The sequence below is a fragment of the Castor canadensis genome, chromosome 2 (assembly GCF_047511655.1).
Source record: "Castor canadensis chromosome 2, mCasCan1.hap1v2, whole genome shotgun sequence".
Taxonomy (NCBI): domain Eukaryota; kingdom Metazoa; phylum Chordata; class Mammalia; order Rodentia; family Castoridae; genus Castor; species Castor canadensis.
The window spans coordinates 81,646,557-81,667,158 of record NC_133387.1 but is presented as its reverse complement, the minus strand read 5'-3'; the positions used below and the strand labels follow the sequence as shown (position 1 = coordinate 81,667,158).

At 36.6% G+C, this 20,602-nt stretch overlaps 1 protein-coding gene across 1 annotated transcript in view; it reads right to left on the bottom strand.

Moving 5' to 3' along the window:
• The window catches only part of Dnah11 (dynein axonemal heavy chain 11), a 302,556-nt gene that overhangs the window by 53,109 nt on the left and 228,845 nt on the right, over nucleotides 1–20,602 (bottom strand). Inside the window, 3 exon segments of the mRNA XM_074065140.1 lie at nucleotides 10,961–11,083; nucleotides 12,365–12,600; nucleotides 18,059–18,229. Of these exon segments, the coding sequence (XP_073921241.1) occupies nucleotides 10,961–11,083; nucleotides 12,365–12,600; nucleotides 18,059–18,229 (530 nt within the window).

Below are 20,602 nucleotides of genomic sequence, written 5' to 3'. Positions count from 1 at the left end.
TTACTCATATGTAGCAAATACCCTCAATGTAACACACATGTAAAGTTCAAAGATTAGCTCAGTCAGAAGATAGCCATATCTTCAAAGATAACATGCAGATGTCACCATTAGGCCAAATGAAAGAAGCCAGTCACAAAGGACTGTATATTATATGGTTCTATTTCTAGGAAATGTCCAGATTCAGGCAAACTTTGTTTCAAGTCCCTCCTATACTATAGGTATATAAAGTTCAAAGAGCTGCCTAATTAAAAGACAATCTAAATATTCTATTCTACAAGAAAACAGACACATGGACAACAAACACAGGAAAAGATGCTATCACTAGTCATCAGAGAAATGCAAATCAAGTGAAAGGGAGCTACCATCTCACCTGCAAAGGAAGACCATAACAAGCACAGATGGAGACATGTGCTGGGGAAGATGAGGAGAAACTGGAGCCCTCACACGCATAGCTGGTGGGCATGTAAAGTGGAGCAAACACTTTGAAAAACAGTTTGGCAGTTCCTCAAAATGTCCCAGTCATTGTATTTCTAGGGACATACCGCCAAAGAATTGAAAACATATTCACAACAAATTTGTATACGAATGTTCACAGCAGCATTATTTGTGATGGCCAAAAGGTAGAAATAACCCAAATGTGATCAACATTTTTTCTTTGGACATGAAAAGGATTGAACTACATTACAAGTCTTGGGCCACATGTGGATAGCAGAATCCAAGGATGCTCAAGTCCCTTAAGTTGGCCCACCATCTCTATGGATGCAGAATCATGGATATGGAGGACCCACTGTATGCTGCAACATGGATAAATCTTAAAAACACTATGCCAAGTGAAAGATGACAATCATGAAATCCCATGCTTGTATGACTTCATTTGTAGGAGATGTCCAGAAATGGACAAATCAATAGTGACAGAAAGTAGATGAGTAGTTACTTAGGATTTTTAATTCTAAAACTCATTGTGATGATGCAACACACCACAATCCATCACATTGTGACAGATGGTCCAACTCTAGGAACATCCTAAAGACCAATAAACTATATACTTTAATTGTACATCTGAAATGGATTGTTTGGTGTATGAGTTATATCTCACTAAAGGCATTTGCAAAAAAGAGCACTAATCTACCAAGAGGTCAAATCATTAACATTTGGACTCTTAACAATGTGTAAAGCAAGTAACCATGCTATCTGTAGTTTCTCAGAGAGTCATGCTTATCTTTTGACTATAATGAGGGTGTATCAGCACGATCTTATTGACAAGGACAATTTTCTGTGTAACCTACCTCTTTTTGGCTGACAACTTACTCAATGACATTTGTAGTGAAAGCATCATCAAAACATCTCCCATAACTTAAGTTTCTCATGCCACAATTTCCAAAATGGATCTCGCAAGCACAGGGAGCTTTGAGAAAGTCTTTGCTAGTGCTGGCCACCATATTACTCTAGCCAGAACTCAAGATTTGTATGATTGGCTTTTAAATAAAATATCAAGAGTGTAGGTGATATGTAATTACTGCCTAGGTCTCACACTTAAAAGACACCAGTGTTTGTACCCATTTGTATCTCCATAATAAAGTACCTAAAACTCTGTGTGCATCCTAGGGTTTTCTGATTAAAACTTCATCTTGGATTGAATTCATTTCTCCCCTGTGGAAAGTCTTAGAGGATGGCATGTCTGTCACATATGATGTCAGGTTGTTTGAATCTTCTCACTGGTTCATGAATTTTCACCAGGTGTAACTTCATATTTCATAAACTTCATGTTCTAACCATTAACTATACTCCCAGAAGAAAAGAGAATTTAAATATTTCTATGCTTAAAAAATTAAATTTAAATGAAGAAGACCAAGACAATCAAGACTGGAATTTTCATTGTTGCTGTGCTATGGGGCAGTTTAACCCTGGCAGGATTAGGAACTATGGGTAAGAAGTCAAATTCATTTTGAGATATATGTGGTGTGTGTCCATATTTGTGTTCCTACGTGTGCATAAGAATCAAAACAAGCCATCAGCAAGATGATTAGCTTATTTTTGAAAGTACAGGTTGAGTATCTCTAAGCTGAAAATTCAAAATCTTTTTGAAGCACCAATGTGATGCCAGAACACGCCTGACTCATGTGACAGGCTGGGCAAAATATGTGAGCTAAGAATATTGTATAAAATTACTTCAGTCTATGGGTGTAAGGTGTACATGAAACATAAATGAACTTTCTGTTTAGACATCTGGGTCCCATCCCCAAGATACCTCATTATGTATTTGCAACTGTCCCCAAATACAAAATAACCCAAAATATGAAACACATCTGGTCCTTCTATTTCTGATAAAGATACTCAGCCTGTTGGAGTGTTCAGGCTTCTGCGAGAAGTCCCTCTAGAAAGAGATTGGCAAACTTGTAAAATGACCAGACTCATTTTCCTGTTACAGCAATGCTCTAGAAGGTGTCTCATGGATGACTCTGATTCTGTAGTTCCCTATATGCTCACTTATACCCTGGGACATTCACCAACCCCAGTTTGAGAACCAGAAGCATATCTGCTTTGACAGGTCTGATTCTCTCTGTGAAGGGACAGAGTCAGAGGCAGGTGGAGAGGGGTGGTGGGGCAGCTCTGTTATGGGAAAGAGGAGAATGTCTGCCTATAAAATTGGGTTTTACATTTTGCTCAGAAACAGGATTTGATAGCTTTAGATTTCCCAGGGATAGTAAATTCTCCTCAATTGGGGTGTTTATGATCTATGAAAGGCAAAATAGCATAATGAGTCAGTGGGTTTTATCATTGCTGCTAGGTTAATTTTTGGTTAATCTCCTATCTGGGAAAATTAAACAGACTGTTAATACTCTCTCATGATTTGAAGAATCCAAAAAACAATGGAGTTAACCCAGAGGAGTGGGGAAAGCAAACAGAATCACTTTGTTGTTTCTGTGAAAGACATGAATGAGAAGGTTCCCAGATTTGAACGGGAGCAATAGAAGAGCAACACAGAACTGGGAAGTCTGGTTCCTTTTTAAAAGCAAAGGCTCTTAATCCATTTCAAGCCTCACTGCTACCAGAACAGAACACACTGCCATGTCACAGCATCACAGTGAGGACCACGTGGGGGTAGAATGTCTGAATCTGGAGTACAAAAGCTCCCAGAGGGGTTTACACACCCTCCAAGAAGTGAGCTCCTCTTCTCCTTTCTCACTGACTGACAGTTGTTGGTTTGGAGGTGAGAAACTGATTGTGAGAACTCAGAACTGAAATAAAATTATTTTTCCCAGTACAAACACTATGGTCTAATTGGCTAGGACATGTAATGAGTCAAAAACATTCTGTTTTACCTAAAGGAGTTATAAATTTAGAGCATGCAGTGCCCCTAGGGATTGTTCCTTTTTATGAACCCAAAGAGTTTATGACTTATCCAAGGTCACGTCACTTAGTGGGAGAGCTGGGACTAGAACCTGGGTCCCTAGACTCCTAGTATAAAGTTCATTTCACTGCATCATATTGCAGGCTAATTTGTTCTGACAGAGGCCACCTGTAATGTCTGTGTCAAGCTGTCTGACCGTCCATTGCAAGAGGGTACTGAGAAAACATGACTGTCTCAGTACCAATCTATGGCCACTAGGAAAAAGATACAGACACAGCTCAGAGTACATGGCCCTGCTTATCTTTGACTAGAAGTTTTGTCTTTGTTTGTTTATGAAAGAAAACTACACTGATTATCAAAATGCTCAACCCTAACCTAAGATCTATAATTTTTGGTCAGTATATTTATAGTGTGAATTACTTAATTCATAATATTTTTAAAAAGCCACTCAACTTATGTAAAAGTTTTGTACCTTCTGACCTTCAGAAAAACAATATTTAGCAGAATTAATTATTTTATAATAATGAGAATCATCTATAAGTACACATTAACCGTTACAATTCGGCTTTCATATGTTAGGTTTGCATAAAAGTCAGATATACTAGGTATATAAAAATTCTTTCAGGGGCTGGTCATGTAGCTCAGTTGTAGAGCATTTGCCTAGAAAGTGCTGAGGTCCTGGTTCAATCCCCAGCAGCAGCAGCACCACCACCACCACCACCAAAACAAACAAAAATTCTTTCAAAGTTTATTAAAAACTCAGCTAAAATAAAAAGTGCTGTGGTATGAAGAGCTATCTAGTTATTTCAGGGCATGGAAGTTCATTATCATTGTGGAGATACACAAGTTACTTTGAAGACACTTGGACAGGGTTTCTTGGCTAATTTTCCTAGCCCTTCTGTGAGACCAATCCTGACATTGGGCCACATAAGCAGTTTTCTGAAATCCTGAATCTCTGTGACCTGGGAGAGGCAGTGCCAGAGTAACCTCAATGAGAATCTGAAATTAGAGGTTGACATTTGGACATCTTCTAGAAAGCATATCTGGAAACAAAAGAAGGCTCTCTTTATTGATCTCCAGACTTAGTACAGTTACTGTTGAAAATGGCATCAGTTTGGGACATAAAATCCCAAATGAATTTCTCTAGTGACTGGGTATTTGGAATACGAGAACACGTTTCAATACTATTTTTTATGGCCATCCAAAACCAAACATGGAAAACAACGTACTTCATTTAGGATAAAGGCCAACTATAAATCAGTGTCTTTACTACAAATGCCTGCAGTAAGACTCTTAGAAAGACTTGCAAAATTTGGGATTTAGAGCGAGAGCTCCTAAAGGCACTTTACTTTTATATTAAGGTATCTCACTCTAACATGGACAATTCAGATGGCTAACATATTCTCCAAATATGAGGCATTTCATTCTGGAGGCCTCATCAGTGCCATTTTGTCAGATAAAGAGATAGTAGGTAGGGTTTAGAGTAAATAAATAATACAGTTCCACTAGTTGGGGTGAAAAAAACCATACTCCAGAGAAGAAATCAACTTTTCAATGGACATCTAAAAGCCTTACTGCATGTCCTGCTGTTTAAAATTAAAAGCTTCTAGGTTAGACTTGTGAGCTCCCACAGCTACAGCTGAGTGTAGCCAAAAAGCTCAGGTGTAGTGAGCTGCACGAGGGGAGTTGTAACTTAGCAACCCCAGCAGGAAGGGCTGTGCAAGTTGGTCAAACCCGTTTCCTCAAGAAAGGTTTTGGCTGAAAGCTGCACAGCTGGCAAGACGTTCAGGGAAAAGCAGGAAGGAAGTCCTGAATAGAAACAGTTAATTGTCTTACTGCTTCACACAGTTAATGTAACCAACATGTCCTTCTAAGATAAAAGCAAACTTCAATTAGGATTTTTAAAAAGAAAAAAAAAAAGATTGATGTTTCAGAACTCCAGGTAACACTGCACAGAAAAAAAGAATACTAAAAGAGGAAACCATAGCAGATTATTTCCCTTCTCTCTCTCTCTCTCTCTCTCTCTCTCTCTCTCTCTCTCTCTCTCTCTCACACACACACACACACACACACACACACACACACACTTCAATACAACCATATTTAAATATTATAGCATGGTATCAGAAACAAAGAAATTCTGGGCTTATTAATGTTTGCTTCTTTAAAGAGATTGCCTTTTGAAGAAAAAAATCAAAGGTTCTTTACCTATGGCCTGGTTAAAGTCTTAGCAAGACCACAGTGCAAATGTATTAGCTGTAGACCCTCAATATCATACTATTTTAAAAAAAGCCTGACTGGACTTAGGAATGGAAAAGCTTTTGAAGTTTTTGTATCTCAACAGAACTTTATTTTGAATTTAGAAGTAAGGAGACTAGAATGCTGAGTTCCATCATAGGAGAGTATGAATGACCTTGCAAATAGAACAGGTCTTATCCACAGGGACACAATGCCAGAACCACACATCTCTGGAATTTCTTTAAAATCACCTTATTTCCAGCTCAAAAGAGTCCATTCTTCCACACCATGGGATTTAACTTAACATGTCTATTTTAAATCCCACCCAATATCTTGTTCAAATACATCTACAGTCTACCATAATACAACCATGCATATCAATTCCAAGAACAGTAACGTAATAATAGTTGATATACTGAAAGGTTTTTAATTAATGAGCAATTTTTCTCATTAATCTTAATTCAACTTTCAGGAAACCAAGTCATTATAAAATAAATGCCTACAAAATGTTTTCCTTTTTATTATTTCTGAAGAAATGAAAATTGTTATCAAATGGCTAGCAGCTCCAATAGCCAAACTTATGTGTCTTTTTAGGGATATGCTTAAAGATTATTGTTGAACGGATAATTATATGAGAATATAGAATGAAGTGTAAAACACCTTATAAAAATATTTATATTCTGAGAAACACGTGAAATTCATCTTGCATTATGGTTACTCTAGTTAAGATTAAATTAAAAAATAATTTCAATAATATCTGGGGGATTTGAAAGATTAAAGAGACATAATTTTATAAATAAAATTATATCTTATCTACTTCACAGTCAGCTACTTTTCTAATATGTAAGCCAGTACATCTGCTTTGGAAAAAGTACATATTGATAAATCTTCCCAGATATGTTTTCTGTCGATTGATTCGGTAAGATATATTTTATTTAAAATTAGGATTGTCTGGAGTTTGGTGGATTTAATTATTTGTAATTACCCAGATGTTGTCAGCCTGTGGCCATTTTATGACAGAGGTATCTACTGTGTGGGTCAGGTTCAACTGTATATCTTCTCAAACACAGATTTAATGCACTATTGATGAAACCATTACTTGAACCAAATTAAAGTCTGGGCTGATATATTGGTCTGCAGGGAGCTGTCAGACATGAAAGGAGTAATTAGTATTCATTACTTCATACTCCACAACATTCCAGTTATTCATGAACTTCAACTTTTGGACTATGCCATATCTATCACAAGCATTTCTTAGGCATTCAATATTAGGAAGAACAAACTAATAATAGTTTTAAAAAGGCCCCGAAAATAAACAATCGAAATAAACAACAACACTAGTAACAGTTGAAAGCTCTTTGAGGTATGTGACTTTCTAGTGGAGGATGGACATGCTATCACCTGCATTGGAGGGACACACAAAGGCATTCCAGGTATAGCATTCCAGTCCTTGGGGGTAGTTCTTTGCTCTTTCTTGCTTTCAATGCTGTCTTATCTTTATAACACAAAGGAAAACCTATCTGTAACCCTGAGGCAATTATATAGAGTAATACAGAAATTAAAAAGAACAGAAAATCAAGGAAAATGTTTAGCACTGGAGGTCAGAACTGAAAGATCCACTGAAGGATTTTACAAATGTGGATTTGTTTGGGATGTGACCAAGGTAAAGTCAACATTTTTCTGTTCTTGTTATTATACTGCAAATGGGTATCTCCACTAAAGAAAGCAAATTAACATTTCCCACTAATTTTCTTTATTTTACACTATTTTTTCCAATTTTCACTTACTGCATTAAATAAGGAAAAAAAAATCTATTTCTACCAATTTAGTCTTTTTCCCCCCATATCCTCTTTAAGTTTTTCTATGTGTGAATATTTTTCGTTTCTCATTAAAAAAAAACAACAACTAAGTGAAGAAACAAGAAAGCATTTACTTTTTTTCTGGTGAGACTGGGGTTTGAACTCAGGGTTTTATACCTGCAAAGGAGGTGCTCTACCACTGAGTCACACTTGCAGTCCATTTTGCTCTGGTTATTTTGAAGATGGGGTTTCATGAGCTATTGCCTGGGCTGGCCTCAAACTGAGATCCTATCTTAGTCTCCCAGGTACCTAGGATTAGACATGAGTCACAAGCCCCTGGCTCATTTACCTTAAGCATTTGTCATTTCAGGTGAAAACAATACAATTTCTAAAACATAAAAATGTATTCAAAGTAGTTCTTCAATTTATGTTGAACAAAACCATTTTTAAAACATAGTGTCCACATTTTTTTTTTCATTCAATAATAGGAGTAGAAAAAAAGTAAGAGGTGAGAATGTTTCCTCATAGGAAGAGGTGGTTAACAGCATTCAATGCAGCAATCTATGTGTATGAAGAGTAAAGATTTCTAACTCTATTCTCCGAAAGACCCCATAATTCTTATATAAGCACTGATGAGTAAATAAACTTAGAAACACTGGAAAACCATTTGACATTATCTCTTAAAACTGATTGTTCAGATATACTATACCCAACGATTCCATTCCAGAGTATAAACTCTTGGGAGGGAGTGTTTAAGAAGTACCTCTATCGTTCAATGCCTAGTAGGAAAAACCATCATCTCTTTCCACACATTTACTCATGTTCCTATAACACATCTCTCCATAAATCACAACACCATTTGCTTGGTAGAAGACTAGAAATCACCCTTGATCCTACTTTTTTCCCTACCAATAATAATCAATAACCATGAGCTGATAATATTAACTCCTTACTCTCCCTTTGGTTTGTTCTCTTTCTAGCTCCTAGTCACTGTCTCAGCTTAGGAGCAGATCATGTCTTAGTTGGTAACTACAATTATTTGCTACTTGATGCTGGCATTAGGTCCATACTCCTGTTATCAGTACTTCACTGTACACAACTAGCTTCCCCAGTGACTTATGCTCAGGGTTCTCGGAGAAAGCATAGGGACTCCAGGAAGGCAGAGTCTTTGGTGAAAACAATTGCTCTTGTCAACTAGTGTAACTGATAGGAATTGGCCCCTCGAGTATGTTTGGGTCTAGAGGAAGAATTATCTACCTCTAGGCAAAGATTAAGCTATCTGTCAACCATGGAATTCCATATCTGGGCCCTGCTTACCTCTCTAGCCTCATCTCTCCCATTCCACACTTCCCTCTACACCCATCTTAATTCCATTTTCAGTTCTCCAAACTGCTTAGCTGTTTCATGGGTTTTGCTACTTGGTATTAGAGCTCTCTGTTTCAGATTCTCTTCCACTAGTCTATTTGACAAATGCCCACTAATCTTCTGAGACATTAAATGTAATCCTGTAATTTTTTTCGCATAAAGCTTTTTAAAGCCTCCACTGTGGAAGTGATGATTCCTTGCTATATATACTTCTATCAAAATCTCTTACTGCTTATGGGTCTACCAAAACAAGGAAGTATATTTAAAGTGTTCCTTACATGCAAGATCTATACCTCATCTGACTTTGAATTCTCAGCCCCCAGAGCTACACTCGGAGAAGGTTTAGTCAATGACTGACAGGATATATAAGGACTCCACTAGCATCCATAGTCTGGGTAGAGGTATTAAAATCATCCGTATAGGAAAGGGAAGGAGGAAAAACCAAGATACAGAATAATAATTCTCCTTCAAACAAGTGGTCTGCACATGAACTCTGTAGCCAGGATTATTATAGTAATGACTTCATGCAAGAAACATTACTTGCTATATTCTTAGAGAGCATCTTAAATTTTCTGGGTTTTAAAAACTGCTGAGATGATATAATTAGGTCTAAAAGGCTTCTCAGGAAGTACATATTCACTAAATATTTTACATTCTGGAATAAACTGTTCTGTATTGATATTTTGTAAAAGAACAGGTGCTCTCTGTACATTCTGTTTGGAAAATCAAAGACCTCTGGAATCCTCACTGAGGAAAAATCGCACTTAACTAGATCAGCACTGGGGAAAAAATCATGACTCGAATTTATCAGCTTTTGGAAATTTCAGATTATCCAAATAGACATTTGATAGAGAATCATCTAATTTCTTACACATAAATTATGCTATTGAAAGATGAAGTTAAAGCTCAGAGAATACATATTTCACTGACAAAAATTTTAGGTCTTCATAATAGAGTCAGTGCCTTAATAACAAGGATTTCACTTATGTGACATTCAAGATTTTACACTGTATTTTTAACACATCAGACACAGCTACAATTATATTTATGTTAAGAGTTGTGGTTTGTCAAGAAGCTTATTAGATCATTCTAAATGCATGTCTGGGTAAATTTTGGTTTATTAAACAATTATAAGCTGTCAGTCACTTTAAATGGATTTACTTGGGAGTCATATAATAAATACCATTCTCATTGGTAGAGACTAAAAAGCTAGTCACCTTTAAATAAGCCATTTCCACTGAAAGTTGACAGGAATAATCTAGTGATGAAAAGAGACAGATTACCTTAGAGGCAGAGAGTGGGTGTTAAGGAAGAATGAGTTTGAGGAAGTTTAAAAATTATACCTCTGTGAAGAAAAACAAGACAAAACAAAAAGGTGGAGGAAAGAGTAGCAAATCAAATGCAGTAAGTTCAGTGACTGTCGATGTGACTGAAGAGGCCCAAGGAGCCTTTGGAGTGCCACAGTTTCCCCTGGGTCACCCAGGCTTGATTAGAGACATAACCCTACATCTGACCCAAGACTCCCTGGAAATGGCTTCAAAGCCCCTGGGAGAATGTTCTGGAAGGCGTAGTGTCTGGTGGGAATGCAGCATTTTGACAGTCATGTGTAACTAACTCACTGTGGGGGAAACAGGGTGGGTTTCCTATTGCTGACCTACCACTGCTTGTGTGGGGGATGAGTTCAGGGATCCAGTGGTGAACTCTCTCTTGAATGGTTATTTAGATTTTAAATACATTAGAAAAATATAGAGCTGGCACAAGTGAACCCATGATTTTGTGGATACTGATGATTAAATAAATTAGTGACAACTTAGAGTCTACTGAAAGAAAAATATTAAGTAAATATTAAGCACACAAGTGACATGCAGATAAGGCAAACATACTCAAGTGTTTTGCAAATTACTGAAGTTGGCATAATAGTGACATAGGTGACAACCGTTCTCAGATCAGGGACAATGTAGTTTTTAGTTTATAAGTAGGAACTGGGTAAAACAAATCTAAAGCCACCAAATAAATATCCTGAAAGTCTGGCTCATGTTGAGGTTGGTTTTGTCTCAGAGTGCAGGGGTCATGAAGTGGAAACTCTGAAATGTCACCAAGAAGAGCTCAGTGGGGACCATAGACCATCACCATGACAGCGAGATCCAGATCTGGTGATCAAATTCATTTAGCACAAAATAAGTCTTAAAAATTCCAGAATACTTACTTTCCTTTTTTAATTGTGTTCCTGCCAAGCAGTGGATCAAGGACTGGATCTACTGTTTCCTCAAGGTTTTCAATTAAGATGACATCACCAAAGGCCACAGCAGTTTCAATGGCACTCAGAAACCTGCAAATCCAAGAGAAATAACAAAATGGAAATAAGCATAGGAAAAACATTCAGGTTTATCTATTTTATTAAATTTTACTTAATGTAGGTATTTTAAATGGAACAAGCTTAGAGAAAACTATTTTATAAAGTAGTATTCTTCTTTAACTAGATTCACAGAAATTAGAGATTTTGAGAAAAAATTTAGTCATATTTTACAACTGCTAATTAGTTGCTTTTGATAATGATCAATGGTTGAAATGAGTGTAAGTGACTCAATACCATAAATTTATTCTTTTTTTTTTTCATTTGGTTTTTTGAGACAGGGTCTTACTATGCAGTCCACGCTGGCCTCAAATGCAGGATCCTGCTACCTCAACTGTGGAGTGCTGGGATTAGAGGTGTGTACTACCATGCCTGGATAGTGGGTCTTTTAAATTTTATTATTATTATTTGTAGTACTAGAGATTGACTTCAGCAGGTTACTTGCTAGGCCCATGCTCTACATCTTGAGGCCACACCCCTAGTCCTAGTGGGTCCTTTTTAAATAAAAAATTCATATTAAATGGTTTATGGTTTTATCAAGTTTTTAGCTTTTAAATCTTTAAGGTCAGATGTATAAAATGGTGAATTAGCATTTTATTTCTTTCCTTCTCTCCAAAAAGAATCTCTGCCATCCAAAATTAATTTTTTCTAAGTATTCATATAAGCAAGGACTTTTTTTAAAAATATGAACAGCTATAAAAATTCCTTGTTCCTCTTTATATGTGAGAATTCGGAAGGTGTCAAGTCAAATATCAGTAGGTCCAAAATAATTTATTCAACATTAAATGAATACTAGCTAAGAACATGACAGATTTCTACTTATCAGACAGTACAATCAGGAGGATCAAGTGACAGAAAGTCTCAGAGCAGACTCAGTTCTCAAAAGTGATATATGTTGGGATTTGTAGCTATGTTAAGATCCTACTACAGCCAAAGAATATATTTAGGAATATAACCGTGTGCATTAAACTTGTAGGTGCAGTTGGCAATTCGTACGTTACTATATACCACTCTAAAAAAGAATGTAACATATTTCCACTTGAAATCTTATAGTGTAACCTTCAATCTCATTTTTTTTTTCTTCAAGTCACTGGATGTTGCCTAATATAAATGCCTTTATATGAAATGTGAGCAGGCAAATAAACCACATTATAACAGTTCAAAGTGGTAAAGAGTTCTACAAATACCAAGACTGTAAAAATTGGACCCGCTTTGTAACAGCTAAACACAATGCCAATCCCTTCAGAATTCACATACCCTTTCTGGCCTAAATGTGTGACTTTCAGGTCAGTTCCATACTTATTCTTGATCCACTTAATTCCCTGTTGCTGAGGATCAATCATCAGGGGCCAGCGCTCACAGTGTGTCAGGATGGTGGCATTTTCAGTTGACATTCTGTCACTGGGTAGCCCTTCATTATTCCAGGCAGCGACTGTAGCATCATCCGTCAACATGGCAATCACATCCAGGCCTTGCGTTATTGGGATGGAAACCTTTGAAACCAAAGTTGAACGCAATAAGCTGGCAGCATAGCTGAGGAGGAAGAGTTGGCAAGGTAGACAAGAAAACAAGAGACCAAACCCAAGACCATGTGACTCCAAGTGAACACATGCCAATTCTCTGCAGATTCTCAGAAGCCAAATGCAACTCATCATTAAATACAATTTGACCTGATAGACCCAGTATTTAGAATCCTTTCAACTGTGGGATTCAACATCTGGTTTATTAACTCCATCTACTTGGCTTTAACTGAAAGAGAATTTGTCCTACATATTGCACCTGTAGCTATTTTAACAAGGAGAGAAGGATTTAGACACTAGGAACAATGGCAGGGTACTAGGCCTGTATTTTCCATGGAGCTATCACCTCACCTAACCAATGCCTAAATGCAGTATCTCACTCAGGCATGGCATGTGTTTCTATAGGCCAACACTATAGACATGACTTTTTTTTTGGATGGGTTAATGAAATGTGTGCAGTATGCTGGAACTCCATCTTCCTAGAGGTGCCAAAGAACTTAGAAGGTGATCTCTACTCTCAAAGGGAATTACTGTGTCTTGACTGCACTAAAAGTGAGTTTTCTCCTTTTAGATAGACAGATAGTGAGTGGAAGGAGGGAGAAAAAGGAAAGAAAAAAATGGAAGGAAGGAAGGAAGAGTAGAATGGGGAGGGACAGAAGAGAAAGAAGAGAAGGGACAAGGATTATTCTTTTAAAAAATGGATGGACTTTACAAAAAATACACAAGATTGTGGACCACTTCTTTGATCAGTAATCTTCAAACATTTATTGAATGCCTGGGGAAACACTATCTGGAGACAGAAAAATGAATAAAGAGCTGGCCCCATGGTTGGAAGGGGCTTACATGGAAACACGGTTCCCTAAGTGTCACAGGAGCCCTACCTGTTGTAGGGAGGGAGGCTCCAGCAGCAACAGGCATCTGCTTCTTGGTTGGCCGCAGAGCTTCCACTGAAAGGATCCCCCACATTAAGACAGGAAAAGTATCACAATACTCCACTGGCTCTGACTACAAAGCTATTTAAAAAATAAATCAGGGCTGACAGTAGAGCATAGTGATAGAGTGAGTGCCTACCTAGCATGTGCCAGGCCTTGGGTATGATCCCCAAAACCATAAAACAAAACAAAACCCACCTATATTCTAGTGATATGAACAAGTCTTAGTGTCTGATCTAATATATAGTTTCCTTTAGGACACAAACAATTTGGCTTCTTTTAGAATAAGAATCTTCCTATTAGCAAGGGATAACCTGGTTTTATTTCCCTGCCTTCTACTTAATACAAACAGATTGAAACAATTGGAGGCTTTGGACACATTTGACTTCTGAAGCTGAAAGGACTCACAGAAGGGGCACCTGAACATCTTCTCCCCATATTCAGTAGGTTGAACTGCTTGAGTACCTACTCTATGCAGAGTAGAATGCTGGGGGTCAGGGACAACACCAGCCTCCCTCCCTGTCTTCTATTTCTGGACAGCTTAACCTAGTTGGGGAAATAAAGCTCATCCTAATATAAATGAGCTAACCCACACTAAAGAATATCATAAATATTCTGACTATTTTGAGACTTAAAGTTTTAGGAAAATAATTTTAGCTATCTTTCTTATATTAATATATTCAGTGTTGTTCCAGACTGTAATAATATAAAATCTGAAATTCTACAACCAGTCTTTGACCATGACTGTCTGTATAGCATAAGACTTACTCTTACAAATAGCCTTAGAGAACCTAGGCCTTTACCCTACCATAGATTTTTTTTTTATTGTGACAAATTATATATAACAAAATTTGACATTTAACCATTTTAAAAATACAATGACATCAAATATATTTATAGTGTTATATAACCATTACCTCTTTCCATTTCCACAATGTTTTTACCTTCCCAAATTGAAACTCTATATCTATTAAATAATAATCCTTCCTTCCCCAGTCTCTAGCAACTACCATACCACTGACTTTGTGAATGCTATTACTCTAAGTAACTCATGTAAGTGGAATCATACAGTATTTGTCCTCTTCTGACTTATTTCACTTAGCATAATGTCTATAAGGTTTATTGATGTTGTAGCATGAATCAGAGTTTCTTTTGTTTTTCAAGCTGAAGAATATTCAATTGCATGTATAGACCACATTAAAAAAAATCCACTCATCTGTCCATGGATACTTGGATTGGTTCTACTTTTTTGGCTATTGTGACTAATGTTTCCATGAACTGGAGTGTATGAATATCTGTTTGAATCTCTACTTTTCCTTCCTTGGAGTATATAATCAAAAGTGGAAATGTTGGATTACATGGTAATTCTATGTTTAATTTTGGGATGAATGCTACTGTATTTTATCCATGAACTTTTGACTACACTCAGAGATTCAGAGTCCTACCCAGCCTAAAACATATGTTCCATGACCTCCTTTTCCTCTGGCTTATTGCTAAATAATATTGTATATTATTTAGAATATATGCATTTCTGAGAACATGTTAAAGATAGTAAGTGCTTAAGGGTTTTTAAAAGGGTTGTCTCCAAGTTTACTTTAAATATGAAACAGGTTATCAATAAACAACATACTTAGTTTATAGATTTATAAATCATAATCACTTGCTAACTGGTTTGTTTACAAACCAGTAGAATCTGTAGGATACCCACATCAAATTGATAAGGCAACGTCACATCAGAAATAGTTACCTACAGACAAGGAGTGCTCTAGAAAATGCCTTGTATATTGAGGAAAAGCAATAGAAATTGCTTCTTAGGGGACAGAAAGAGGGAAAATTAATTTAAAAGTTAGCATTGATAAGCAATTTCAACTCCTATTGCTACCCTGGTGCATGTTCAGAGAAATGTGTTTGCCTTCCCACTTTACTACAGCTGAATCTAGAAGTAGGAGGGGTAAACGGCTCAGAAATGGGAAACCTGATTCCACGAGGACAAGCATTTGTTATGTTTTATGTAGCACTTTCTTCCAGTGTCTTAGGGACAGAAAAATCTCTTCCTGGGGATATCATTTATACATTTTGGAGTAATTTTCTTCCTTCAGTTAGCTATGCCAGACATGAGTGGGAGAGTAGGCTGTCCATGTTTTAGGGTCTGTTTCACTTTGCACAGTGGTTATGTGCTGAAGAGAAGGGAAAGAGCACTATGATGACTCAACTGACAGGAGGTTTCCTGGGGAGAAGTGAGGGCCACAGTAAAACAGAGGCCCACGGTTAAAATTAACATACGTGTAACATATATCATTCAAAGATTACCATTTTGCTTTGGTCACATGTTTAGAATGTTTTGGCAATGTGGATAAGTCAATAAATTTTATTATTTTTGTGTTAAAGATCTCATCAAAACAAAATTACATCTTCATGAAATCCCATTTTTGGAATGGGATGATACAAATCAATTGACTTGAAGCTTTCTGGAAACACATAGGCCACATGCTGTCATGCTAGCAATTAAAGACCAATTTTTAAAACTAAGCTTGAAAAGGGAAATTCCTTCTCAAGTGCAAGATGACTGGTAGCCTAAGTTCATACTTTCAATACATGCCCCAAAGTGAGTATGTATAACAAGATGACAATGTGACATGAAGTTCAAGAGTTGTGACGTTGGAAGCGAATTTTCCCAATAATTTTGGAGAGAATGAGAATACTTTCCTAAACACTGAGTACAGAGGACCACTGACAATGTAAAGTAGGTCACAAGGGTGATTTGGATAAACTAAGACTCAAGCTTAGAAAAGATGAAACTGAGAAGGGAAAAAAAGGAAAGAGAAGAAATATACAACTGACACACTTGACACAGTGTAGTAAGGATTGGGCAAAATTAGCAGAATACCTTATTCTCTTACATAATACTTTACATTTTTACACTTAAAAATACTTAATCAAACTGACATCCTTTCATCAAATTTCTCTTCATCTTACTACTACCTAGCATTCTACTAACTGAAATTATATTATCAATGTATTGATTTTTTTCTCAGTGCTTATGACTAAAACTAGAGCCTTATTCATGCTGGGCAAGAGTTCTACCACTGTTCTAAATGCACAGTCCCTACCAATTTGTTTTATTTATTATTTGTGCTTCTGAATGGAATAGAGGCATCTTGAAGAGCATCTGGAAAAGTTTATAATTTGGGATACAATACCTATATACACGGAAATGTCATAATGAAACTCCCTGTATAGATATCTTTAACAAACAAAAAATGTCTTTGTTTTTTTCAAAAACAGAGGACCAGAATGTAAATCAGGGGGTGTCCGGGGTTGGTACCACTGGAAGGGAAAAGGATATAAGGAAGGGGAATCAAAGGGTGAATACAGTGGAAACATTACACACGCATATGAAAGAGGACAAGTGAGATCTGTTGAAACTTTTGTAAGAGTGGGGACAGGGATTATAAAGGAGAATGATGGAGGGGGTGAATTAACTGAGATATATTGTAAGCACTTTGGTAAATGTCACAGTGCATCCCCAGTACAATAATAATATGATTAAAAAATTTTTTAAAAACTTAATCAAACACTTGACAATAAATATAATTAACCATGAACTTTTAGGGAATAACACAGAGATAATGTCTTTTAAGAAATCTTCAATATAAAAATAAGGTTTGAAACTGAAGATATTTTGAATAATTTAGTTATATATGATTTTTCCATGAAACGATTAATTACAGAGTACTTTCCCTAAAGCATTGAATTTTATTTATTTTACAAACATTCCATTGGTGTATGCTTGTCATGAAAACAACTATTGTGAAAATTAGACATAATTACCAAACGTGGAACATTATTATACAGACAGTGTTAGAGTATCACTAAATATACACCAGAAATGGCAATCATGATGACACCAATCATGATGACAGTGCCACCAAAACCCAAAAAAATCCAGGGTCTAGAAGTAGGTGGTCTGATTTCCTATTCCATATGCCTGGGGTCATTTAAACTTCCTGTGAACCTGTTCTCTCAATTGTTAGAGGAGGAGCTTAAATTAGATAGTTTCAAATATTGTACATCTGATTTCACTTTGCGTATGGATTTGAGTTTTCCAATTTAGGATAAACTTTTTTTATGTCTCTATAAAAATGCTGTACTTTTAATCTGACAGTAGTTTTGGAAAACCCTCAACAATAACTCATCATTTTAGTAGGAAGACAAAATTTCATGTTATTCAGTAACATAATAATCCAAATTAATTTATTATTTTTGTGAAATATACCTTCTAACCACAACTCAATGCAATTTTTACCTCCCTGTGAAAATCATCATAAAAATAAGAAAAACAAGCACAATGCACTAGAAACTTCTTCACAACGGAATTTCTAGTCAGTTGTTGCAGAGATACAAAGGTGCCTGGGATATATATGGTTTTTACTATTGGAATTTCAGTATGATGCTGAAATTCATATTGACACATTGACAAGGTGGGGAATTGAATTTACCTTCTGTTGAAGAAATGGAACCCACTTGCAGTCCAGCAGTTCCTGGCGATACTGTTTTGTGAAAGGCCCAATGTAAGACACAAATGCTGCTGTAAGGAGAACGTCTCCACACAGTGTCTTCTCTTGAGTTTCAAAGGACTTAATAGACAGACCCCAGCGAATCTTCTCTGACTGAATGATAAAATTACTCACATGAAATTGCAGGGTGAGCATCAGCTCAACAAACGCTTAATGCAATTACCTTACTACACAGTTTAAGGCTATGATGGCCTTTGCACCATCTCTAGAAGGAAGACAAATATAACTGGTTGGTCTGGCTGCTGTAATCTTTCCTATGTTTGAAACCTGTCATCACCAAGTACTTCCCCCACTCTCTTGAATGGAGTAACATCTCCTTTTCATTGGATGTCCGAACTCTTCAATCGACTGGAGGCATACCAGTTGCTTCCCTGTCCATCTGGGAACAGACGGCCAAGAGCTGTAACCTAGAGTGAGTGATGTTAGGATTTATTTTGCATACACATACACATGTGTGTGGGAGTGGGGGGGGTGGGGACAGGGTATGAAAGAAAGAGAAATAGACTTGCTTTATAGTCCATGCTGGTCTCTAACTGTCTTAGCATCCTCAGTGCTGGGATTCAGCTGTGTGCCACCATACCTGGCTGTTCGGATTTTTTAACCAGTCTGGCTGTTCTCCATTCTCCTGACTTTTTGGCAATGGTACTACACTGTCCTAGACCAACTCCTCTTCCCCTTAACATACTGGCTTTGGGCTGATTACAAACAAAGGAAATTGACAAACATCATTCATGTTAATTAATTAAAACATTAAGCCTAAATAGTCATCTATCCCGAATTCTGTTAATTAAAAAGTCATGCTCATAGTGAATAAACTCAGGCTATTTTTCTAATATAATCACTAAATCACTAGATAAGCTATGACCTATGTAAAAAGATGAAATCATGACTTCAGTAGCCTTGAAGACAATACATCCAAAGAATGCTGTGGAAGTCCTTATATCTAGTGGCATGATCATTTAAAATCTGATTTACAGGTTAAGTGTGTGGAGCCCTTAATATTGGATTTGAATAAAACTGCAATAAACATGGATGGATTGACTGAACTGCAGGGTGCTTCACTAATTCAATTTATTTCAAGGCATGCTAAAAATTAATGCAATAGTCTAAGAACATGCAAATTAATAAGACCTGAAAAATTGGCACTTTGATAGTATAAAGAAAGAAGCAGTAGCAGCAGTTTTGCTTTCTTCATGGAGGAAGAAAGGCCATGGAAAGCAAAAATGATCCATGTTAGAAAAGATTACAATGCCAGCTGCTTGTAAGGCATCACAATATCCAGTACACTGAGGCCAAGACATTAGCCTGTGAAATGATTGTCAAAGCTGTTTTAAGACATCTCCTTGCTTTCCTTGATAAGGCTCATCCCAAGTTAGCTACATAGTTAAACACTGAGGAACTCTAGTTCCCTAGTCCTCAGTTTAAATTTTGTTACTCTCCTTCCCGAGCCAAAGACACTATATCCATTCATTTTCAAAAGGAATCTTCCCATTTGCCTACCCTCCATCTTTGTTGTCTTTGGTTTGTAAATGATAAACAATAAAGTTCACCCACCTCATTCTCCAAAACAGCTTTGAAATTTGAAGATTTACTAAACATAGACTTATTGGCTATTGAAATCGTCAATAATTTCACTATACCACCTATGCGACATAAATCATTACTGACACTGGCTAACAAGGGTTTAAGAGTTGGAACATGTCCTCTAATAAATTTCTAGACAGTTAAAAATCACTATAATTTTATTCTAATGCATTATAGATTGCCTGTAATGTCATCCTGGCCGGGGTGACCCATTTCTAATTTTGAACAGCTGTTCAGCTCAGGAGTTAGTTAATGATTAAATATAAATTGCCTGATTTATTAGTCTGAATGGTTGAGCTTCCAGGTCAATGCTATATAGACAAAATCATCAGTCTTGATGCTTTTCAGAAGTTAACTGTCTCCTGTTCTAGTCAGAAAGAATTTATCCTCAAAAGAAAAGATCTGACATCTTCAATTAATCCTTCAAAATATATTTTTTTCCTAGTTAACAACACACAGGCTTTCCCCCTGTTTCATTGTCTAAATATGTATGAGTGAGTTAAACCCTTGGGAATATTGCTGTGTTAGAATAACAGGGTAAAGCCTGCTTCTGCCTTGAAAAACTTTCAGATATTCTGTCACTACATTGGGAACAGTCTAATTATGTGACTCTTTTGCTGTTTTTCTCAGGTGCTCACGAGTGGTAAGCACTTCAAAACTACTTAAACCTTTATCAAGTTAAGTAGGCATACTTGAAAATACTAGCAGTGGTGAAATATCTCAACCGACCTAAAGAGAATGAGTTTTCAAATGGCTCCACAATTTTTTTTTATCACAAGAGGCTCCAAAAATTCATCTATTTTTCATTCAACAAATATATTTGTGATGTGACAGGGGACTAATTTCTATGTTTGGGATCAAGTGGTTCACAAAACAGATGAA